This window comes from Larimichthys crocea, chromosome XXII (genome assembly GCF_000972845.2).
Source record: "Larimichthys crocea isolate SSNF chromosome XXII, L_crocea_2.0, whole genome shotgun sequence".
Taxonomy (NCBI): domain Eukaryota; kingdom Metazoa; phylum Chordata; class Actinopteri; family Sciaenidae; genus Larimichthys; species Larimichthys crocea.
The window spans coordinates 20,511,952-20,537,592 of NC_040032.1; the positions used below are offsets into that span (position 1 = coordinate 20,511,952).

Consider the following 25,641-nt stretch of genomic DNA (forward strand, 5'->3'; position numbering starts at 1 on the left):
CAGACCAAGAAATATTTCTCTGAAGGTGTCATGTTTGATCATCAGTGACTCATCAACCACTGGTATAACCATTATATACGAAAAAGACAATAATTAACATGATTGGCAGCTTCCTGCAGCATCTGTTATGCATTTTATAGATATTAGGACATCTGTTCCTCCACCATAAGGCACTGTGGCTCAGAAGAAGCTATCTTGTTAACATTTCAGCACATATCCATAGGATTTATGTTCATACTGGACTCTGTGCCTGATGATTTAGACCAAGTCAGGACCAGTGGAAGAAGTAGTGTGCATCTTTTGCAGCAAAGCCAGTGTGAAAGTGTTTTAGGAGGTTGCGTCATCATCACAGTCGTGCAAGATTCATGGTTTTATTCACCTTAGTTGCCATACATACATTTAGAAAGCACAACCTTTAAAAAGTTGTGACCTGGAATGAATTTGATGCATCAGTGTTCTTGTCTGGCGACAGAGAAGGGGTTGGAGGTTGTTTTTGTTTGTGTTTGCAGAAACTGCTCTAATGTGGTGTATTTTTCCAGCATTTTTAAACCGTGGCCTACAAAAGTTTTTGGTATTGGTCCATTGATGCATTTACTCAGCTGGCAGCAGCAAAACAGGCTGCAAATGCTCCGATTAAAGTATGCCCACTAAAAGTTTCAAATTGTTAATAAGTGTCCGACAACATTATGGAAAGGATCGCTTCAACGAAGTACCTTTTTGTCAGAGTAAGATCTTTTTGGTTTAACCAGAAACCGCTGTTGGATCACACAGGTCAAACAATAATAGACACAAACTAACTAACTGAAGCAGTGCCAGAGATAAAAGTATTGCTTTTGTCGATGGAATCTGGTGGTGTTGAGCAGAACGATATTTCTGGTTAAACAAAAAGGATCTTTCTCTTGAACAAAAAGGTTACATTCAGTACCAGTGCCCTTTTTAAACTTTCTTTTTAAAACACATTATATATGTAGGGCCTTTGTCATGTGTCAACTTCAAGGCACGCACTGGTGATTGAACCGGACATAACCATCAAATGAAGCTGCAACACCACCCAGTCCTCTTTCTCACTGAGAGACTTTCTCTGAGAGTTTTTGAATATCCACTATGGGCATCATCTTTGAAAATGAATTCACAGTTTAAAAGGTAGACATTTAGTCTGATGTCATCATGCTACTGAGTGCTACACAGAATAGAAGATCCAACAAAAGCTTGAGAAAAGCTGTTCTTTGATCAACAGTAGATTATGCTTTTAACCAACTGCCAACCCCAACCCTTTCCCATTTTGATGGTAATAATTGACTGCAACATTATTATTGACACTTTCCACCCTGATGAAAGCCGGAGCTGGAAACTATTACAATAATTTGAAAAACGTTATTACCATAATTTTGTGTCAGCAGGGAATGAGAATGGCTGAGAGGATGTGACATTTAAACAAATTGAGATCTCTCTCTCTCTCTCTCTCTCTCTCTCTCTCTCTCTCTCTCTCAGGCTGTGAAGTCAAACATGACTTTGTAGTTTCAAATTTGATGATTGCAGTTCTGTTTAAAAGGGTGGGTCAATGCTGATTCGCCTATCTGGAGGTTCAAACACTAAAAGAAGATAACACCGTATAACAGTTTCCATGGCAGTAGCATCTTCATTCATAACTGCATAGCTTAGTGTAAGTATAGTGGGATTCACTTAGAACCGTATGTCTTCCCTCATGCAGGCTTTACACCAAAAGACTTTTGCAACAATTTTAACTGCTGCAGACAAATTTCCAATTTTTTACCAAGTTTTAGTTTTGCTCGAGTTGTGGCACACTCCTATCATCTTGAACATTTGGTGCAAGTCTGAATTTTTATATAACTCACCTATTCAAAATATATTAAGCCTTAATGTTATGCATAATTAACTTTGTAGCTGCTTTGGTTGACAGGTGGGTGCCATTACAGATGACTTGTTTGAGCACCCAGGCATCATTCAGCCTGCCTCAGGTCTACCGATGATCCACGTCTTTGCCCATTAGATTAGCTGTGTGGTGGGGACTTTAAACATAGCCTCAAAATGGCTCTTCAGAAACCTACAGGTGACGTCATGACGTTTTCCACTGTGGTCAAAGAAAAGTTTTTTTAGAAAAGGACATAGGATGTAGAAATCTACAACTACAGAACACTGGTCAAGGACAGAGAAGCCTGCAGCATCAAACAGGAACTAGACAAATGAGTCCATCATTTGACAATTTAATGACAATGTAATTTTCTTTGTTGCACATGTGCTTTCATTTCACACTCTATTTTAAGCCAACTCTACAAAAGTGAAATTACCAGTAGCACACACAAACAGCAGGACACGTCAAGCCATTAGGTGAAGCATTTCATTTTTCATTAAACATTAATTGCATGGTACCTTTTTTGTTAAGGCACTGCTGCAAAAATCCCCCATCATGAATCACTTTAATTAAATGTATTCAAATGCTACAAAGAAATAACAACCCACAAAGGATACTTTTCTTTCTTTGTTAAGCCATTGTTGGTTTTGTTCCCTAATACTAATGTCCATGCTCACCAGAGGCACAGACAAATAATACTTGCAGAATACAAGGGCTTGAAATATCTGCGCTTGATTTTCTCTTCACGTCTATCACCTCAAGTGGGTCTGGGAAGCCTGTCTCTTCTGCTACACCGAGATGAAGGGAAATAAGTGACTCGTTTTGAGGCAGAGAAAACTATTTAATAATACAAACAGTTTGCAGTGACGATGACAGCGGAGTGGCAGTTTTGCCAAAGTGGGCAGTTCCATTTCGTCATCATCTCAGCAGCGTTAGAGTAACAGCTTGTAGGCAAGGAGGTCAGGGCAGATACAGGGAGAGAGTGACAGAGACAAAAAAAGAAGTGCAGTCATAAAGAAAGTGTGGATGCAATCAAGGGAGGGGGAAATAAAAGGAGGAGGGGAGTAGGGTAAGAATGACTCACAGGCTAACTGAGAGAAACCAAAATACTTGTTTTATACATTCAAGGTTTTCCTGATTTGCAGATGTTCAGAATCAGTTTACTGCGAGAAGCAGGGAAAAACAAACAGAGATAATCTGATGAATAATTCATGTGAAAACTTCAGAGGTCAGAAAACAACAGGAAAAGAAGGCTGGACATCTTTTTCGTTATGTTAGAATTTGTCACTATGTAGATAAAACTTAATTGAAATTAAATTAGCCACACAGGAGCTGTTCTGACATGACATAGCAGGGTTATGTGTTTGACAGTTTTCAGTTTGTTTTGTGTTTCCTGTTTTTATTTTGTAATTCTCCCCTCTCAAGTGTCTTGTATTTCTACTTCCTGCCTTTATCCCACCATTTTTTGACTCTCTTCTGCTTAGTTTCACCTGTTGTCCTGCCTGGTTATTAAGTTCCTGTGTTTCCTTTTTTTAAAATCTTTGTTCATTCATGTGTCATGTGTCTGAAGCTCACCTATGTTCCTCCCTCTGTTCACGGTTTTGTTCTTAGTTCTAGATTTTGGTTATTGTATGTTTTTGTTTTGTATTTTTGCCTTTTAGTTTGGAGGTAAAATATACAAGAACAAATGAGTTACAAAATCCATCCATCCATTTTCCACACTAGGGTCACTGGGGGCTGAAACCAATCCCAGCTGGCGTTAAAGAGCCAGGGTAGTCCAGTGCCAGTTCATCACAGGGCTGACACAAACAAGCATTCAAGCTCACATTCACACATACTGTATGGGCACTTTACAATTACCAGTTGAAAGGTACAAAATGAATAATGTCCTGTGATGAACTGGCGACTTGTCCAGTGTGTACCCTGACTCTCACTCCAAGTCAGCTGGGATAGGCTCCAGCCCCCGGTTCCAGAAAAAGGACGACAAATGAATAATATAATTTAGTATTGTAAATGAGATGTCAACTAAACTAAAACATTATATATTAACTTACTGCAGTGAATATAATTTTAATTCCATAAATTATTGGGAGACACCCAGCAGGTGAAGACGTTTTTATTTCACAAGAAAAAAAAGGCATTTGTCACAAAGCTTAAAAGAAATTATGAATCTGTACATGGGGGGAAAAATGTTTTTTCTCATAAATGACCCAGCCGACCTAACAGTTTGTAGTAAAGATGACGATGAAGACTGCAAAGCAGCATGTTAAAAAATGTGATCCAGGTACACTTGTTTCTCTGGTTGGCTTGTTGTACTCTACCTTTTTGTTGTGTCACAAACACGCTGACTCCGAAGGTCACCACGTGTTCTTTTGTAAGAGTTAATACTCGCAGTCCTCGAGAGGAGACAAGCTGTGAACAGAGTCTTTCGAAAAATCTGAGCAGATAAAAGAGGAGAGGTCGTCGTGGGCAACAGACAGTTCCCGGGAGCCATGGCAACGGCAGACTGGTACAATAGGTTGCTCAGAGAGAGAGAGGAGAGGAGGGATGAACAGAATGAGAGGGCAACATGGGGAAAGGGGGGAGGGAGAGATGAAAATAAAAGGCAGACGGGATGAAAAGGTGGAGAAACAGCTGTGCTTGTTGCTCGTCTTTTACCTCGTTACTGGCTCTTTTCTCTCATCCTCTGCCGTTCAAAAGAACCGTGACTCAATTAGCCTCAATATGACACCAGGATACCTCTGTGACTCAACAACACTGGTGTGAAACGGTGTGTAATTTCCTCCTTCATCCACACGCAGAGCTGAAAGCCACGATCCCAGCAGAGTAAGTGGCACCCTTTGCCCACAGAGCTGCATGTGGGAATTGAACTTCTCAAGCCTCTGCAGCACTTTAACCCTCTTTCAGCTCTTTAGGGACCTAAATCTCTACTTCTAGTGGTGTTAGGACTGTAAACACTGAGCAGCAAAGGAGGCATACAGACAGGAAGTCTGTATTTACAGATCTCCTGCTTGAAGGCTCTTCAGAGATGGACCAACAATTGGTTGATTAGACTTTAGACTCCTCCAGTAAGCGTCCAGGTCTAGACAGCGGTGCTCCGACCCAGCAGGGGGAAGGCTGTAGGCAAGCCACAGCTGGGCTCCAGTCCCCTCAGTCCATGGACCCCCTGAAACTGTATCCCTCCTTGAAGTCCATGTATGCTTCCTTGGAGTCCTTGTATTCCACCTCGGAGCCCAAGTCCATCATGATGAGTCCTTTGTTCCTGGCGGGGCATGGTAGCCATTGCAGCGGCTGCCTGGACGGAGCGGGCCCCCGGTGGAGTGAGGTTGTTGTGGTTCAGGTCCATGTTTGACAGGAGGTGACCCAGGGAGTCCCAGCGCTGGGATGAAGGCAAGCGTATGAGGGAGGAGTAACCTCTCTCAGGGAATACAGCCATCACAGGAGGCTTGCTGGTCTCGGATGTGAATACCGGAGCAGGATCCTGATATTCCCTTGGAGGGGGAAGCTGTGGTGGCGGGGCAGCTCGGAGCGGGGCGGGCTTCAGGTAGGTGCCGCCCCGTGGGTCGGCCAAGACCTCGCTGTAGGGCGGAGGAGGATCCTCCATCAGAACTGCCTCCTCGTAGCAAGGCGGCTTCCCAAATATATCGGTGTCTGCAACAAAAAGAGAGACTGGGATTAATCAAACACAGCACTGCAACTAAATACATTTATTATAAAGGGACACCAACCTGACAGGACAGACAAGGCACAGTGTAGTGTGATGTATTATCCATTCCACGAACTGCACATTTGTTTCAGCTCTACAGAACACTCTGCACTACATTAACATGCATCGTAGTAATACTAAAAAGACTTGGGGGAGTGAAAGCTCAATGGTAACCTCCTGCAGCTGTGAAGTCAAGCCAAAAACTGCAGTTCCTTGAACGGCCACTTGAGGCTAGCTCTAGAAGTGAGTCAGCCTTCGTAAGTCCCCATATTTAAATGTCCAACTTCACAGCAGGTCCACGTCTTTGCTGATTTTAAGATTAGCCGGGAGACGGCAGAGGCAGGACTGCCAAGATGATGGCAACTAGAGCCGCCACACTCTGAGCTTCACATATGGCTCTTAAGAACCCTGTGTGTGACGCCACAGATTTTTATTTTTTATTTTTTCTAAAAGTGTTCTTATAACCCCCCAAACAAGTCTTTCTGGGTCTTTTCCTTTCAGGCGACTGTGTTTTGATTGACAGCAGCTGTTGGTGGTTTAACGTAAAGAATGAATGGACAAAGTACAGGTCATGAGCAGACATTGTGTTGTTGATGGTGTCGAAGAGTAAGAACCACAGTGACGTTCGTTAACATGCTTGTTTAATGTGCCGCAGCTGTGCAGCTAATTGACTGTGTAGCCCACAAACTGACTTTGAGTGCACTCTGCGAATGTTTGTTTGATGGCTCGTTCAACAAGTTTGAGGTATGAAGTGCAAATTAGGTTTATTCTTCTTCTGTTCATTTCCCTTCCAGAAATCTGTTGATGACTTGACACTAATGACGATTTATCTGTCTGCTGATATCTGCACTTTGCAAGTCAAACAAAAGTCTTGACAAGAGATTTTTCTGCAGTTAGGGATTTTTTTTTTTTTTTGCTTGTTCTCCACTAATTGCAGAGCATTCACACCTGTATCTAATTAAGCTTAAGAACTGGCCAGTAAAATTAAATTCACTTTATATTTGCAACCAATTAACAAACTCGACAGTGAACAGCATATTCAGCAGGAACACTTTTTCCAGAAAACTAAAAGCAAAGGTGTAATTTGGTGTCATTTTAGCAAGACATCTGTTATGTAATTTAAATAAGTTTTCTGGATGACGTTAAAGTAAAAAAAAAAAAATATTATAGAGAAACAAAGCACAAAATTAAGCAACTACCTTGCAAAAGTTCACTCCAGTAACATTTTCTAAACTACCTCTGACCTGACAGAGTTTATGGGCATAACGCAACGCGGGAGTCTATATTTCAGCATTGACAGTATAAAGGAAAGAAGGAAAAAACTGCCTTGGGCCACAAACATTCCTCTTAAAGCAGTCAGTTTTTGTTTTTGGAACAACTTTAGAGAGTTTCTATTTCCAGGCTGATGAATCTGCCCAGATTCTGATCAATATCTGTCGAAACTCTGTACAGACTCTACCTCTACTGCTGCTTTCTCCACTGTATCTTGCACCAGCTGTTTTGGATGGGGGGAAAAAGTTTGCAGCCTCAAATGCAACTTCTTTTATTTATGCCAGCAGGCAAAGCCCTGGATTTGTCCGTTCCAACCCTTTACCTATAGTCATGAGCTCTGGGTAGTAACCAAAAGAATGAGATCGCGGATACAAGCGTCCGAATGAGTTTACTCTGGCTGGGCTCAGCCTTAGAGTTAGGGTAAGAAGCTTGGATATCTGGGTGGAGCTCGCTCCTTTCGATGCAAAGGAGCAGTGGCTCCAAACTAACGACCTTCAATTTTAATTATAAAGGTCATTAGATTGGACTGACCCAATTTGAAGTTGATCTGATTGATTGTGTAGGCGTTCGGGAGTTGGCTCCAAGAGGCTTTTTTGTAAGTTTTTCTGGATTTGATCCAAATACGGCTACATATGAGAAGCTCTGCAGTGTCTTAAAACAAAATATTGTTATTGCAAAAGGAATTCAGGGAATAATTGTCTTTTTTCCCCACCATTTTGTGAACAACAACCTGGCTGGGAAACTGGACGTGTACCTAACAGCACGCTGTGGCTGCTCCATTAAAATATTTCAAACTGATCCGCCTCAGAAAATGCTGAACAACAACCACTGTCCAGTTTCTGTAGATGCATTTTTAATAAATGATAGTAGTCAGTGCTAATCTCAGTGACAAACATTGCATTTCCTGTGACTACTTCACAATAAAAGTCAACTAGTGCCATTTAAATGCTTTTAATGTGAAACTGCAGCAGTCAGAAATGAAGTTTACTTTAGCAGCATTCTTGTTCTGAGCTCACATTGCTTACAGCAGCTACAGTTTGCAGTAGTTTACTGTCAATTAGGAAACTCTGTACATCAGAGTTGAGGCAGAGCAGCAAGAAAACATTTTCTCCTTTTTAAAATATGAACCAGTTTCACCAAAATTAGTGAAATAGTTGGTGAATGATCTGTTTTTTTATGGTAGAAAAAGTTACACAATGTTGGTTTAAAGATGCTATATAAATGAAGTTATTATACAAATGATGGTGGTCATCACTTGATCTTTTTGTAGTTTTCTTAACTGGGGCTACACTGATGTAAGGCGGCAACCTAGCCACTAAGCTAAATTCCCTGTTCAACTGTACTGAGGCTGAATTTTGACATAACTCACCCATTAAAATGATATCAAAGCGCTTAAAGTTGCATAATTAAAAGCGTGGCTGTTATTATTAACGTGCATATGTTGGTGTTCAAGCTTTCTAACGTCTCTGACAATTACACCTACAACATACATCTCATTCCTCAGCCTGAATCTGTTTACATCAAACACTATAGTGGGTGTAAATCAACAGGTGTTTGTTTGAACCGTTGCCATGGGGTTGATATATATATATATATATATATATATATATATATATATATATATATTAGTGTGTGTACATATGTGTGTACCTGGCCATCCCTCTAACATGCCTCACTACAGGATCAGACTCTCATTGTTTCACAGCTCTGTCTTAACTCCCCCGTCTATCTCTCTGCTGTAAACAATCCTACCAGCTGCCAGGACGGCTTTAAATAAACATCAGCCACACAGAAACAATGTCAGCACAAACACACGGGACTGATGTTTCCACCGGGGGGGATCTGAGGGGGTTTCATTTCAAGCAGCAGCCACTTCTGTGAGGATAACGTGTATGTGATACAGTGATTTCAGTACATGCTAACCTGAATCTGGCAGCTTCTGTATGAAACGCAGTGATCGTATTAGTCACGCTGAGTTACAGGATTGCACAGAAACACAGTTTAAAGACAAACGGTGTGTGTGTGTGTGGTTGAATCAGACACAGTACAGTACACACCAATGAGCTACAACATTATGACCACTGGCAGGAAGCGAAGTGAATAACACTGATTATCTCGTTATCCATCACCTGTCAGTGGGCGGGATATATCAGGCAGCAAGTGAACATTTTGTCCTCAAAGTTGATGTTAGAAGCAGGAAAAATGGACAAACGTGAGGATTTGACAAGAGCCAAATGGAGCAGCCGTTTTGACATGAAGTAGTACGTAAACGTGACTTTCCAGTGAACCAACATGCAGAACAGCAGCACCCTGGCTCTGTTTGACTACTTCATGTCAAAATGGCTGCTGTGGGAAAAAGTCTATGGTCATGAGCAGCCAAGGCTCATTAATGCACGTGGGTAGTGAAGGGTGGGCCGTATGGTCCGATACATAAGACAAGCTACTGTAGCTCAAAAGTTAATGCTAGTGTTATGTGTGGCCAGGTAGTGGGAGTGTTTCTTTTTGGGGCTGCTGTTCTCCCTCGTTGTTCCTTCCTCCACAGGGGGCAGTCAATTTGGTAATCAGGGAGGGGTTAAAGAGGAGGAGGAGGAGGGAGGCTGCTAGTGGGGAAGTGCAGGGTGCGACGGCCTACAGCATTGCTGGCCCTGTGTTTCCCTCTTTTTGTTTTTTTTGACCAGGGTCTCCATCTCTTTTTGGTTCATTACTTTATGGGTAAAAAAAAGGTTTTTTTCCCCCTTTTTTTTTTTTCTTCTCTAGTGGCAACTTACCAATAAAGAATCTTTTCTTTTGCAAACTTTGAAACTTTTGTGTGGTGTTCTTTTTATATGCTATGGTCTCATTGACCCAGCATCAAGTTAAATATATACATTTTATATGAGGGTGTAACAGCTAGTTCTGATAGAAAGATGTCAGAACACAGTACATCACAGACTGTAGCCGCAGAGCAGTCCGGCTGCCCTTGCAGATCCCTGTCCACTGCTGAAAGATACCACAGCTGTGGAGAAAATGTTTTCTGGTTTTCTCTCTGATGTCTCACTCAACATGCTACCCACCTCCTGGAAAAAGCTGTGCTCATCTCGCAACTCGATTACTGACTCAGGTAGAGTTAGAGTTTGTACAACAGGTGTTTTATACCACCAGGACGAGCAGGATTTCAGGTCAAGGGCGGGCCTGAAAATGTAACTATTGTTATTGTTGGTGTTCTCCCGGATGGGAGCTGGGCAAATGGGCAATGTAAGCAGGCTCAGCAGCCTCTGAGGACATAATGACAGAGGTGAAAAGACTGAGGGTGACGTTGATGGAGGAAGCTTAGACGAGAAAAGGAGAGAGTGACCGACCTGGGACTGACTCATGTCATCTTGCATCTCCTCTAAAATATCCTCATCTCTACTTTTCTCTATAATGTCTCCACGCAATTTAATGTAATCAAGGACAAAACTGAGAGCAGAAACAAACTTGATTTACTGGTTCAAAACTCTGTGACTGCAGGCGGCTAAAGAGGAGAGATTATCACCTACCACTGCTATGAACTGAGTGACTTATCAGCGCTGCTCCCAGTGCGTGTGTGTGGGTCAGGACTTTGGTATAAAAGCCTGTCAGAGCAAGACATGCTGGGCTGTGTGGGATGACAGCTGAGTGATGCATGAAATTTGTGTTTCTGGAGCCAAACTCGTATGTTTTAATGTTTCCTGTGACGCTCTGATGAGCACATTTTATTTGCTGTAATTTGTAATCTCATCCTGGGTCCTGCCAGGTATCTGTTATTTAAAAACAACAAATGCAATGACATTGAGGTTGAAGCGGATTTTCAGATTTCTTTTGAAGCTGTTAAAGAGCAACTTCAGTTTACACCCCCAGATACTGTACAGTGGTACAGCTGGTAGTTGGTCTCAAACTAACAACCATCAGCAGATATGTGGTGTCTGTAGCAACGCTTCAATTTTTTGGCTTGTTTGGTCTCCATCAACTCTTAAAGAATTTTTTATTATTTTTTTGGCCTGCTACTTGGTTGATGAATGCATGAAGATTGAACCATACAGTAAATGTGCCATGAGGCTAAGAAGTTCTCTTTTTTTACAGTACAGTTTGGTAGGTACTACCATAGACTCCATAACGTCACCCACTTGGCAGTCCAGCTGCCACCACCTCACAGCTAATCCAAAAGAACATGTCAGGAATGGAGAAATTGGCTATAGAGACCAACACAATGTTTTTCTGCTGTGAACCTGGGCATTTTAATATGGAGCCTTTATAGAAACTGACTCATTTTTGCAGCCAGTCTCAAGTTGCCACTTGAGAAACAGCAGTTTTTGACTTGGACGCAGTTTGAACTACTACTAGTGCTAGTAGTACTACTAGTGTATGTACGCAACATAAAATAAATGACCATTATTAACAGTTGGTTTCACAGGAGATATGCAGGAAAGTCTGTACGTGAGTTAAAAGAACAAGATACAGCTTGTTAATCAGTGAACTTTCTTTTTTTTTGTAAATGGAGTATAAATCAAGACAGTCCACATCTCTCCCCTCTGGACTGAAACAGCTCCTGGCGTCTCTCTCCGTCCTCTGCTGTGCTCAGCTGGTCAGCACCTGCTTCTCTTTTAGCTCTGCTGCTGCCTGGATACTAAACCTCTTCATCAGTCTGCTTTGTGACCAAGACTCCAGCAACCTTTTGTTTTATCCTTTACTGTCTGTCTGTGCTCATTAACCATCTTTGACAGCAGCTGATGCTCTTTTACTCACACTAGCTTTCCGTTTTACTCTCCCAAAATCCCTGTTTCCCCTCATCCGTCTCCTCCATCACCGCTCTCAAATTCCTCTCGTAGTTGCTTTTCGATTTATTGTTTTTCTCCTTGGAACTTCTTTTTCTATGTTAGATACCGCAGCATAACCAGTAACACATTTTAGCATTTCAGCAAATCTGCTGTACACTTTTATGCTCTAATGTCACTCAGAGTTTGGAGGATTTTCACTTGGATCCATGTGCTTCTACTTAACGCAAATGCTGCTCACCGCTGACAATCATTTTCATTGCAGTTGCAATTTTATTTCATCTCATGCTCCCTTTTAGATTGGAAGTGGCTTATGAAAACGCTTTTCTAGGTTGAAGCTTGAATTCCTGAAAAGGAAAAGGTTGCCTCGTGTTTACTTCTGCCAGGAGGGTGAAGCTGAATGTGCCCAAAACTCATAAATGAATTTCCATTAAAAATGGTTGTACACAGACATTGGGTAAAGGGATGATTGGTAAGTTTTGGGAAAGGGGGGGAGAAAGGAAAGCTCAGCACCGCAAAGCAGTGTAATGTTGGACAGGAGAAGGCACTTAACTGCCAACTGCACCTGTGAAGCCGCTCAGTGAGGCATAGTGTTCATTTGAAAAGGTTTATATAAACCCACTGAATCTGTTTCCAGATGTCTGAATCATCACTCAAATGTTGTTGAAGGATCCAAAGTTGTTGTTTTGATCTTGTGAATGTCTGTTTCAACAGATGGATCAATAACCGAGCCAATTACTAGCGTATGTAAGCGCATGTGGGATTTCATCTATATATGCCAAAGCCAGATCTACTACAGAAGCTGTAATAAACTGATTATAAAATATCTCTGTGCAACGAAGAAATAGATCACATGAACATGAAAGTTTGAGCAGACATTTATCGTGACAGGATAAAAAAAATTCAGTTTTGTTTTTTTATTTTTGTTTACCATGTCAAAATATCTCCACCAGTATTCGATGTATCGCCACTGAATGTGGTTCAGATGTTTCTCTTTAACAACTTTAGTTAAATTAGGAATGTACCCTTGAGTCATTTTTAAAGGCCTGAAGACATTATTTGTTAGTAAAAATAAGTTTTACACATAACCTTGGGTGACTTTTGTTGTCTTGTCTTTTTTTTGAGATTCCCAACAGCACGTGAAATAATAAATTACGTTAGGATTAGGACAAATGTTACATATTACCAAATGACGGATGAATTAAGTCTTTTCACATGTTGTCACAAAACATTTTTGCTGTTGCTGTTTGTGTCCCGTGAAACCAACAGTTAACGGTGACGATTTTAAATTACATACATACATACATAACATAACTCACATACGTGGAAAAATGTAAAGGCGGCTGTTGTTTAGCTCAGTTGGTAGAGCATCGGTCCCATGTACGAAGGCTCAGTCTTTGCCGCAGCGGCCCAGAATTCGAATCCGACCTGTGGCTCTTTCCTGCATGTCATTCCCCGTCTCTCTCTCTCCTCACATTCCTGTCACTCTTCAGCTGTCTCTATACAATAAAGCTTGAAAGGCCCAAAAAAATATCCCAAAAACAAAAAAAGCATAACAGCCTTTTAGTGACGTGCGTAGTGAAGCCTATTAGCTTTGGCTGAATTGACTGAATGACCTTTGACTGAATTTTTCACCTCCACATAGTAATTAAGAAGGGAACGCTTCAGAGAGGAATGATTACAGTGATCAATAACTCATACAGTACGTACATATGTGGAAAAACCTAAATATATTCTAAAACGGAGACATGAGAGAAAGAAACTCTCCCTCCCTCGTCCAGTTGTGCACCTGTTGACTCTACACTCTCCCCTTTATCGTCTCTTTATTCTTGCCTTTCTGTTTCTTTTTTAGTTTAGCCGCGGCCGTGTTGTTGCTCACTCCGTCACTGCTCGGCCTCCACAGTCACCACCCACGCCTCAGCGGCAGCTGTCACCATGACGCCCCGCGGGGGAACGCTGCCCGGCAGGCGGGGAGATGGAAGCTGGGAACCGAAGCCTAAAAAAAATCTGACAGTGTATAATGTAATCCTCCTCCTGTCCTCTGCTTTCCTGTCTGCATCTGAATTGCTCATATCATGAATTTCATGTATTTTACCTCTGGTTTTGTTGATATAACCGTTTAAAATTATGAGTCTTATGAAGACAATATGCATTTGGCCCGTAAATAAAGGGCATATAAGACGTGATAGGTTTGGTATGTGTCATTTTCCACTAAGCAGCGGAAAAATTATTAATGGTTTGCTTTGAATGAACAGTTTGGTATTGAGACTTTAAAAGTCAACTGCTGCATCCAATAAAGGGAGAGATGACACATTTAACTTGATTTTGAATTATAAATCATCATAAATGATGATTTTAAATCAGCACATCATCTTATTTCATTAGCTTCTGATTAGGTCCTGTGTCAACAGACTTTTTCTGAGTCTGTTACGTACCGAGTCTCCACTGCTTCCAGGAAATAGCCACAGCCTCCCACTCTCGAGTCCAACACTAACAAAACTTCTCGCCTTCTCCCGCCCACTCGGCTTTTTTATGTTATCGAAATGGACATACTTCTCGCACAAACTCACTGCCGTCCCCCACCCTCCACAACCCTCGACACCCCTCGTGCCAAACTGCAGCTGGCATGCCGAAGAGTACCGAAGAGACCGACTGGGAATTCAGAGCTCGACAGATTTGTTTATGTACGAGTCAGACAGTACACTCAGTGCTTGTTAACCGGTAGATACTAATCCTACAGTGTGCAGAGAGACTCACTGCTGCAATGCAGACTTTTTTGTTTACTTGGTGTTTAGAGTGAATAATGTTTTTTACATTTAAGCTCTTTGCTCTTGTGATCTCTAAACTCTTCTCTGTGGTCGTCCCCAAATGGTGGAATGACCTACCAACGGCTACTAGAACAGCAACATCCCTTTCTACCTTTAAAAAAACTTGTAAAAACCTTTCTGTTTCGAGAATGCTTCCCTGCCTAACAAAACTAACAACTATTCTGTGCTCCTTTACACCTTTCTCAGCTTATGTCCTCCTCTGTAAGTCGCTTTGGATAAAAGCGTCTGCTAAATGCAATGGAATGTAATGTAATCTGAAAGGTGCCAGATAACTAAAAAAAAAAAAAAATTATATAGAGGTCTGACACAATATCGAATTCGACGACAATAACATTAGATCTTCAAGGCACAATGTGTCACCTTAACATCCTCCTCCTCTCTGGGGAATGCTCTCCAAATACCACCATTATGACAGATGTTAAAATACAGCAGCGTAGGCCGCCCCTATTCAGCTACAGACAGTTCACTCAGGAGGCAGATTTATGCCTAATAACAAGATTATTTATCGTTTTCTATCCTGATCCACATTTCTCTTCCTCTAATATTTCCTGCTTGGGCTGCGATTGCAGCATTATTGAATCATTAATTTTACCTCTGCTGTCAATCTTTGTCGTCACATTTTAACTCGTTACAGGTCACAGCAACGTGTATGTGCTCGCTACATGCATGAATGTGACTCCGTAGGAGACTGATAGGATAACAAATATTAAAGGTAATGCAAAACTTATCGAAATGTAGTGCTTTTTTTTTATTATTATTTTATTTTATAGTATAATATGTTAAATGACTTAAGAGACACCTTCAAGAACCACTACAGGGAGGTAACGTACCAACAATGGTACAGGTACCATAGTTTGAGAGCCAGTGGACTAGTTGGTTAAACCTTGTTATCCTCGCTTTGACGAATACTTGTCAGTCTCGCTGTATATGTTGACTAAGAGGCTTGTTTAGTTGGCTAACGTACATTTTAACATTTTAGACGTTTAAAACAGCAAACAGAATATACTGGGTATCTAATAGGCTTTAAATTTTGTTCCATTTTCACTGTTCTGAGTGTTTGTCAACAGAGAGGCACTGAACAAGAAAACGAATTAACCAACAACAGCAGTTTGTTCACATTACCTGGCATGCTGATCCAGGTCGCTTGTGGCATTGGATGAGGGACCTGCAGAGGAACAGGTGGCGACAGGGTTTGAGGAGGACCAAACTGCGGCGGCTCCCTGGGCAGCTGTGGAGGATGTGATGGTGGAAGAGATGGTGGTGGAGGAGGAGGAGGAAGAGTAGGATGTCCTGCGGGCTGACAGCTGAGCGGCTCCATCTCTACGGTTCGCAGACATTGCTCCCTCAGCCTCTCCTCGTGGCGGCGCTTCAGTCTTCGCTGCAGGAAGCTGCAGAAGCAGCAGAGCATAACTATGACGGCCCAGACCAACCAGAAGCCGGAGAAACAGGCCAGGAAGGTGTAGGTGCCCTGTGACATCACCATGGCGGTGACAGGACGGGCTGAGAGTTCCCCTCCCGAGGCAGGAAGAAGCGATTTTAGACGAGCGGGATGTACGTAAGGTCCTCTGGATGATGGGAAACTTGGTCAATGAGCCAAATTCTGGCACATTTATCACATTCGGTGCAAAAAATATTAAAGAGCTGACACAGCTATTCTGTTGGTCTGTAATCCAAGGTGATTAAAAAGTGACAGTTGAGCCACTTGACTTGAACACTGATAAGTTTGTTAGTCTGGTAAAGTTGAAACATAAGTCAAAATCAACACAAAAAAATTATTTAAAATATCCTGAAAATAAGAACTGGGCCTTACTTGTTGAAACTGAAACAGAATGGTATCCAAGATCCTCAAAATAGCCTGAACAAGATAAAGTTATGATAATTTAAATAAAAAAACTGTCCATGTCGATGTTGAGGAAATCCAGCTCTTCTGGATCTTAACATTCGATATTCTGCAGCTGCAGTCTTGGTTTGTGTGAAAATCTTATGCTTTTCTGGAATATTTAAAGTAAATTCAATTTAAAAAATCAGTCTGTACACATTTAAACTTACAGAATGGTCATAAAACAAAAAAAAAATCTAATTTCTTTGCAAATCTTCTGTATCCATCCAGATGTTTTCAGCTCCTCTGCAGCACATTTACATGGAAATAAATCTTGGGATTCACACACAGACAGACGCTGTTGTTCCACAAGACTACAGATGAACTCTGCATCACTTTCGCAGGTGTTTCAGCAGCAGGAAACATTGATTTGAATTCGCCAAAAGGCTCCACCAGACTCCTCAATAATCCACCCTCTCTGTTTTCTTCAAAGGCTACTGCGGCTCAAAATGTTTTTTGGGAAATGTCAAGTAACGTTGAAATCATGACCTGATTCTTGAGGCCTCCAGTCCAAGAGGGAAAAGAGGGGAAAGAAAAATAGTGGGTCAAACAAACTGAGTCGGTGTCCAATCAGAAGCGCCAAAAACCCCAGAGGTGATATGTGAATCCCCATCGGGCGGGTTCATCCATGTGAAGTCAAGCTGGTCCCTTGAGGGCTCTGGGGGACTGGAGTCGGGGGTTCGCCTGCACCGCTGGGATGCCAAATTCTTCCCTTACAGATCCCAGCTGGACTCCTCGACCACGCCACTCTACAAAGACACACAGGGATGAAACAAGACCATCACCGATTATCAGAGGACAAATTCAGACAATATTTTCAATACAGTGAGATCTCGAAGCAGTAACAACAGCGCAGAGGCCGTGTGCTTATGAATCTCAGCTGTTCAGGCAGGATTATGACGCTGACCTCAGGGGGTGAGTATCAGTTTCACACTTCAGAGAGCTGCTCGCAGAGAAAATATTCACTGTGATGTAGTGAAAGACAAAAAATGTGACTGAAACCTAGAAAACAGGACACATTGTTCCTTATTGTTTTTTAAACTAATGGATTACTTCAGTTATTCCTTCCACGCTGCATGCTTCGTAAAAGCTCTTACAAGTTACTGATAGTTAAGAACAAGTTCCCAAGGTAAACAATTAAAGGAACAATGTGTAGTGTATAGCTACTCTTTCCAAGAATGAAGAGAGAAACTAGGGTGGCGTAAAATGTGTGAAACATGTGAAAGGTCCATTTTGTAGAGACATGGTGGATTCCTCTCATTCTAAAACATAATGAGCCTTATTTTGCGGTGATTATACATTAATGAAAACCTAGTTATGAATATTATATTCTAATTCTGCCATATTCTGTAAATAGAGCCTCCTAAATCTTACAACTGGACCTTAAGCCAGGTGTTTTCTGATCTGACACCCATGGATGTGTAAACAGAACTTTCAACTGTTACTGGAGTCATTTTGTAAGGGTTGTGTATGGGAAAATGTCTAATTGGTCCAGTGTGCATCAGGTGACGGACGCTAATGCTTTCATTGCACGGTTTGGCCTCCATGTCCAATTGGATTCAAAACCCAGTTTTCTTGTGTCTCTATCGACAAGACCTCATCCCCTCCTTCCAAGTGTAATAGAGAACTCTTTATACAGTGTTTAGTTTGTCCATTCTGAATATTATATTCTGTAAATTGAGCCCCCTAGATCCAACAAACTGGACCTTTAAGTAAGCCCTACTATTAGGACTTTTACTTCAGTAAATGATGTAGGTACTTCTTCCATCACTCCATGTTTTGCTCTAGTCATATGTTCGATAATGTCAGACTATTTCCTTTGACTGCTTCTGTGTTTTTCTCAGAAATCATTAACATGCTGCAGGGGAAACAGTCTGTGGCCTCTAAATGGTGGAAAACAGAATACATAAATGATGCTGTATTAAAACTGCAGCAGAATAATCACACACAAACAGCTTTTCTCTTAATTTGCTTCAAACTGTGTGTTTAGGATTTCTGCATCTTGATCAGCAGCTGATGCCTGCAAAATTTAAGCTGGCGCCACAACTGAGTTTGCAAATTGATGGTGTTAGTATGCTTCACTGCAGTGACAAGACCAAGTAAATATGTCTTTCCTCCGGACACTGAGATGTTTTTGTTCCAGTTAAATGAGACTGGAGCCAATGGTGGAGAAGAGAAGGTGCCGCAGGTCTTCATGTCACTGACCTCAAACAGATGGGCTATAATTAGACTGCAAACCTCCATCTGGTGCTCTTGTGTGAAGATTTCTGCTGACAGAAAATTTTATTAACTTTTATTAACTGGTGGTGGAGAGGTTAATCATTAAGAGGCTCAGTGAAGAGTTGGTTACAACATTTAAGGGAGTAAACTTCATGATAAAGCAGTTATTAGATAGATAGATAGATAGATAGATAGATAGATAGATAGATAGTTTTTTTTTTTTGTTATTTAAGTGTGTTCAAATTATATTAAGGCTTAGTTATAATAATTATCAGCATGGATGCTTTGACTAACAGAAAGGTGCTGTTACAGGTAACTTATTTGAGCAACCAGGCATCATTTGACCTGCCTTAGCTAATCAGTAAGATTCTTCACAGTAATTAATCTAAGCTGACATCACTGGATTAGTGAAAACTGGACTCCTATAGACCTTTTTTAAAACACAATGCGACAATAGCAGCACGGCTCTCTGAAACCCATTATTTCCGATGGCTTGCACGGCACCACAACGTTTTTTTCTTGCAGCGCAGCACAACACACCACCGACGCACCTGCACAAGTTCAAGCAGGCCGTTACTCTTGTTAATCGTCTGTGTTTGGAGGTGAGTCATCAGCCAACGACCCTCCAGATGCTCTTGTGGGACAGATTTGTCTTCAATATGAGTGCCTGCTAATTTTACAATCTAAAGATCATCTGCTCATCACCTTTGGGATCCGCCGTCAGATTTGTCACAGTTCTTCCATTCGTCAGCAACGCCAAAATTACACATTTTTTGGGGGGGAAAATGCTGAGGTTATGAATGTAATATTTCTTTCCTTTCCTGTCTGAACAGCTCCTGAGGGAATCACCATCACTTTGAAATACGCTCAACAGTCGTGACTCATCCTGTCTTCTACAATATCTCATGCAGACTCAACTGAAAACATGACATTTAGAATAGAATATCTTTACTGCCATGCAATGCATAACGAAATTATAGTACCATCTTCAGTGCAGGAAGTATAAAACATAGAACAGAAAAACAGATAAAAGGGATAAAAACATGGGGAAAAAAGCAGCGCATGCATCCACATACATACAGTATATACAGAGCACCAGTCCATGAGTTATTTCATGTGGTCATTTAGGGAAGTTATGGCCTTGGCATAAAAGCTGTTTTTCAGTCTGTTTGTGTGGGTCTTTAATGTCCTGTATTGCCTGCCTGAGGGCAACTGGTCAAATAAGATGTGACTGGGGTGGGATGGGTCCTTGATGATACAAGCAATAAAGTTCTTCCAGGGAAGGGAGGGGGCAGCCGATGATTTTCTGGGCGGTGTTGATGACCCTCTGGAGCGCTTTTCTCTCTGCAACTGTGCAGCTGGCAAACCATACGCAGATGCAGTAAGTCAGGATGCTCTCTATGGAGCAATGGTAGAATGACACAAGCAGCTTTTAGGAGAGGTGGTTCTCTGTGGCATTAGTCCTCGCCCCTGTATGTGCACGCCCAGAACCCTGAAGACTGAGTTCCTTGGTTTTGTTAGTTCTGAGCTAAGATTATCAGATTATTGTCCCTGCACCACCCAGCCAGCCGCTCCACCTCACCCCGCACTGCAAATTGCTATTGCTGGTGTGAGCAGGGGTACAATCATGTGTATAAAGAGTGTAGAGCAGCACACAGCCCTCTGGGGAGCCAGTGCTGAGGCGGAGGGTTGATGAGGTGTAGGTCCCTACTCTCACTCTCTGGGGCCTATCAGATAGGAAGCCCTCTATCCACAGGCAGAGTAAGTGAGGTAGGACCAAGTCCTCCAGTTTCGTCACCAGTCTGCATGGTATAATGGTATTGAACACAGAGCTGAAGTCCACAGACAGCAGCCTGGTGTAGTTCCCCCTCTGCTCAAAGTGGGTCAGGGCAACTTGGAGAATTGTGGCTGTTCACAACCTCTGTAGACCTGTTGGCCCTGTACGCAAACTGGTGTACGTCAAAGGTGGGTGGGAGGTGATGTGCTTCCTGACCAATTTCTCAAAACACTTGGTCACAGTGGGGGTGAGTGCCACTGGACGGTAGTCATTTAAGCTGCTGATGTTGCTCTTTTTAGGAAGTGGGACTATTATTGATGGCTTCAGGCAGGGTGGGATGGTGGACTGTGATAGTGACTGGTTGAAGATCCTGGTGAAGACCCCAGCCAACTGCTCAGCACAGTCCTTCCTTGGGTTGACCGCCTCAGTGTGCACCTCACCTCGTACTCCTCCACAGTGAGGGTGTGGCTGGTGAGGGCTGGTGGACAGGATGCAGTTTCCTCTGGTCGATCCACCTCAAAACGGGGAAGTGTTTAAGTTCCTCTGCCAGCGAAGCGTCAGCAACCACCTCACCTCCGGGTTTGTAGCTGGTGATGTGCTGGACTCCCTGCCACACTTGCCTTGAGTGCCATGCCTGCTGTTCAGGTAGTCAATTTGGAAATAAGATATCTGAAAGAACCTAGTACTACTTTGTCTTAGAACTGAAACTAACTTTTCACAGTTATTACATTTATAGCCTCTTGTTTTTGCATCGTCACCTTTTGGGAATCACACCTCTGTGTCTGTTTTGAATTTGAATCTGTTCAGCAGAGGTGATTCATCAGCGGAGGGCTTTCATGAGGTCGCAGTGCCCCAAACTACGAGCGCTGATATGGAATAGAGTCTTTGTTTACTCACCACATTTCCTGTCCAACGAGTCATCACAAAGCAGCAATACTCAGGCCTCAACCTCCACACCCACACATGTACAGCAACATACGTACAGTACGCACTCACACTATTTATATACCTCCTTTGTCCTTTTCTCTTGTGGAGATAAAACTGAATCTCTTTACAATTTAAAGGACTGAACTCCCTTCAACACTCCACTGTTACTCTCTAAATAATAATGGAGGATATTAAACAATGTTTAAAGGTTAAACATAATGGATGTTACAAAACACTTGGTGCTTTTTATTCATAGAGACGACTGCTGCAAACATCAGTTTTATTTGTACAGAAAAATCTCAAGGCAAATCAGAGCACTGCTATCGATTTCTGGGCATAAAATGTACCTGGATCTTCCACATATGCTTCCGCATTGTGGGGTCCATACAAGTGCACTTGAGACATCTACCAGCCAAGATGCTAACTTCTAGTTTAACCCTGGCTCTTCTCGACCTAATATTGTGGGACCAAATGGATCAAATTCTGACAGCAAAATAACTAATTTCGTTTGGGTTGGGATGGGTTTTTTTTTTACTGCTGATTCTTTCACATTGTAAGCTTATAGGATTAAGTCTTTTTGGGGCCAGTGTGCGTACGTGACACGCGATTGTTGTCATTACATGGTTTGACCACTTTGTTGAATTTGCTGCAAAGCTTGGCACACTTCCTTGGGGCTTGTTCCCACCAGCGTTATTTTTTCCACTCCATATTCTGTGAAGACCTGCTGGCTAACACTGACCTAACTTCACCAACCAGAATCTCGGCTCCTTTCCAGCATGGATATGTACATCGATGTCAGTTTTTGAGCCACGTCAAAATCCAAAATGTGGACCACAACCAATGACAGTATAATAAATAGACAGAGCCTGATTGACATCAGGTAGGTAGGAGTTACGTAGGTTTCCGAAGCACAGTTTTGAAGCCGAAAATATGCCACACTGACCGCCGCCATGTTTGATGTACTGCTCCTTCCACCTCCCAGCTGATCCAAATATCAGCAAAGATGTGGATCATCGGCAGACCTGACACGGGCGAAATGACGCCTGAGTGCTCAAACAAGCCATCTGTAATGGCACCTACTTGTCAAGCAAAGCAGCCACGCTGTTAATTATGCATAACTATAAGCCTTAATATCATCTGAACAGGTCAGTTAAAAAAAATTCACCCACCACAGTTTTTATGAACGGGGAAATTAGTTACAGAGAGCAAAACCTTTGTCAGGCTGTAAACATGTTTATTTCTGCTGTAAAGTTGGGCATTTTCATACAATGGCTTATGGAGGTTGACTCATCTCTTGACTCTTCTGCAGTCTGTCGCAAGCAGCCGCTCAAGGAATTACAGTTTTTAGCACTCCACATAGGCTTCAGGTTGCCGCTTGCCTATAACAGACAGCCCAGGCCAGTCTTGTTTTTAGCCTAGCTGATTGCTGGAAAATGCCTTTTGCTATGTCATAACGCACATCGTTAATTGTTGAATACTGTGCCCATACTGGCTGGTTAAATGGAGTGAGGACTCAGCAGTCAGTGGCAGCTTTTAGGTCTTAATCCAAATGTAGTTCAAATCTTAACCAAAGTTTGAGAAAATTAGCGTGCATTTTCATCCACTACTGTTTTGTGAACATTAAAGGTTGATTCAGTGAGAAACAGCAAGTTAGCGAGAGCTAAACTGCTGCATAAGAAGAATAAGACACAACAAGGCCACTAAAAGAACTCCAGTCAAAGTTCAAATGATGTAAAACATGATGGAAATCAGAGATTTTTGTTAGATTCATGTATTAATGTTAGAGTCGCACCCCATATATCTCTGAGAGTGAGTTTAAATCACATGATTTATAGATGTCGTCATTCCTTCACTACTGTAAGTCTGTTTGTTTTGCACCTTGAGTCATTCTGCTTTTATAAATAAACCAACTTTTCCACCTCAGCCAAGTGTAATAACGTTTTTGCAATACTTTTTTACATTTTTGGCTGAGTCGCCTGTAACTATCCAGTTTCTGATCTCTTTATCCAGCCGGTGATCATGTGAGGATTCAGTGTTTTCCTTCAAGGACACTCTCCAGGCCACAGCGGGCCACTTCACCTCCTCTGAGGTTTCAGAAAGCAGCATGTCTGTCATCGCATTTCACTCAGAGCAAAAACACATGATCACTGGACCCATGTGAGATCGGTGTCAGATTAAAATCTTAAGATCACAAACTTCTTTTATAGGAAATGAGTTCTTGGCTTTTTCCTACTGGTGTCCTTGAATTCTTTGAAACTCTACAACTCGTTTCTTAAAGATGAGTGAGTTTTCACACATTAAGAACTGAGACAGTGAAGTTCAAGTTCAAAAGTTCACTTTTCAGATGTGATCTTTGATCTTGATCTCTAAAAAAAAGCTTTCTATTAATGTTAGCACATTATTTTATTTCCTACATTTCTTATCTGTTTTATTATTTAGTAGTTTTTATCTTGCACAATTGTTGGGAATTAATGTACTACTTTAATCTGATCTTGGCTCAGCCATGTAAAGCAAATAGTTTTGAAGTTAAAAACAGATTTATAGACAAATTAAATAGAAAGTCCTACAGTCTGTTACCTATTGAGAGTTCACACAGTCACAGTCTTATACTAAAGTATAATCATATTTATAATGTATTTTCTGTAATGTTGCATTTTGTATATTTGGCTACATGATGCTAACTAGCTCGCTGTTTGCAAATTACCCCCTTAGCCAACACTACCAACCAACTTTAGACCCATGCTGCAGTTAGCGAGTTGGTCTCTGCCTTGCATCACTCTTAGCTTGTAGAAAGCAATCATTAGTTACACTTTTACTTTGTGCCATTAAATCATCTATTGTTGGCTAACATAAATGTGTCAATCTATATTGCACTGATTAATTTATTGCTTCTGTTTAGCACTGATTAGACAACCACAACCTCCATGGCTGTGAAGTAAAACCAATGCAGATGTGCCAAAAACTGCAGTTCCTCAAATGTCCACTTGAGGCTGGCTCCAAATGTGAGTCAAACTCTATAAGCCCCCATATTAAAATGTCCAACTTTACAGCAGAAATAAACATGTTCACAGCCAGCCAGTTTTGGTCTCTATAGCTAATTTCCTCGTTCATGACAACTGTACTGAGGGTGAACTTTTATATAACTCACCTGTTCACATTATACTAGGCTTAAAGCTATGCAGAATTAAAAGCATGGTTGCTTTAATTGACAGGTGGGTGTCATTATTGGATGGCTTGTTTGAGCACCCAGGCGTCATTCAGCCGCCTCAGGTCCACCGATCATCCACGTATTTGCCCATTTTTAGATCAGGTGTCAGAGGCAGGAATGCCAAGATGGCGACAGCCAGAGCCACCACACTGTGAGCTTCAAACCATGTTTTTAGAAACCTGTGGGTGATGTCACGCATACTGCGTCCATGTTTATACAGTCTATGCATAAAACCTGGCAAATGCCACAGTCTAAAAAGTCCAATTCAAAACTTTTTTAACTATCATCAACACAATATACTTTAAGTACCACAAGTACACAGAATGTCATATTATTCTGTTTTTGTCACTCATCAGTACATTTTAATAATGTAGTTCATCAACATGGAGCCTTTTTTTATTGCTTATTTATTACTACTTTTTTTTTTGCCCTGTTCTCTGTATCTGTGGATGAATTAAACTGTTCACATCTGCCAACAAAACAAAGATACTTGATATTTCAGCAGCTCAGTGTCGTTGGATTAAACTGTATGATGTCTGAGTGAAACCATCCAACACATACTGATCGATTCCCACATTACGCAACCTCTCAGACGCACTGCTGTTTTTTTTTTAAATGTCCTTTCTTCATCTCCTCTGAGAGGAACAGCAGGAGGGTTTTTCATCCTGACACTCAGAAGAAAAAACAGCCATAATAAACCAATAAATGAATGACACGGAGATCATAATACAAAGGCGATTTAAAAACCTCAAACAGCGGTGAACTCACAGCTCATTTAAACACTACAGGTCGCTGTTTTTGGTGGGAACAAAAACTCACCTTTAATTTTTCTGGCGCCTCCGATGAGATGACGCACTCGGCTCGCTCCGTGCCATTTAAGTTTTATGAAATATGACAAAAACAAAGAGGGTAAAAACAACACTTTCCTCTCCCTGTGAGTGTGTACTGTCCACCGGTTAAAGGATGTGAGCTCCTCTGCTCCTCCCTGCGCGGTGCTGCCTTGAGCTGCGCGTCGTGTTCCGGACGTCAGCGGTGATAAAAAGGAGGTTTATCGGTTCACCTTGACAGCCTGGCTCCTCCTTCCCTCCTTCCCTCTCTCTCTCTCTCTCTCCTTCATTCAGTCCCTCGCTTCCTCTCTCATCACTGGAACAGCACAAGGAGCGTTTCGTGACACTCAAC

General features: G+C 41.8%; 1 protein-coding gene across 1 annotated transcript; it reads right to left on the reverse strand.

Moving 5' to 3' along the window:
• Nucleotides 1-3,002: 3,002 nt before the first annotated feature.
• prr7 (proline rich 7 (synaptic)) lies at nucleotides 3,003-25,641 on the reverse strand. Its single transcript, XM_010730864.3, has 3 exons — nucleotides 25,282-25,641; nucleotides 15,574-17,079; nucleotides 3,003-5,524 (listed from the first exon to the last, which is right to left on the reverse strand). Exons 2-3 carry the CDS (start codon nucleotides 15,932-15,934, stop codon nucleotides 4,956-4,958), a joined length of 930 nt encoding a protein of 309 aa, XP_010729166.3. The 5' UTR covers nucleotides 15,935-17,079; nucleotides 25,282-25,641; the 3' UTR covers nucleotides 3,003-4,955.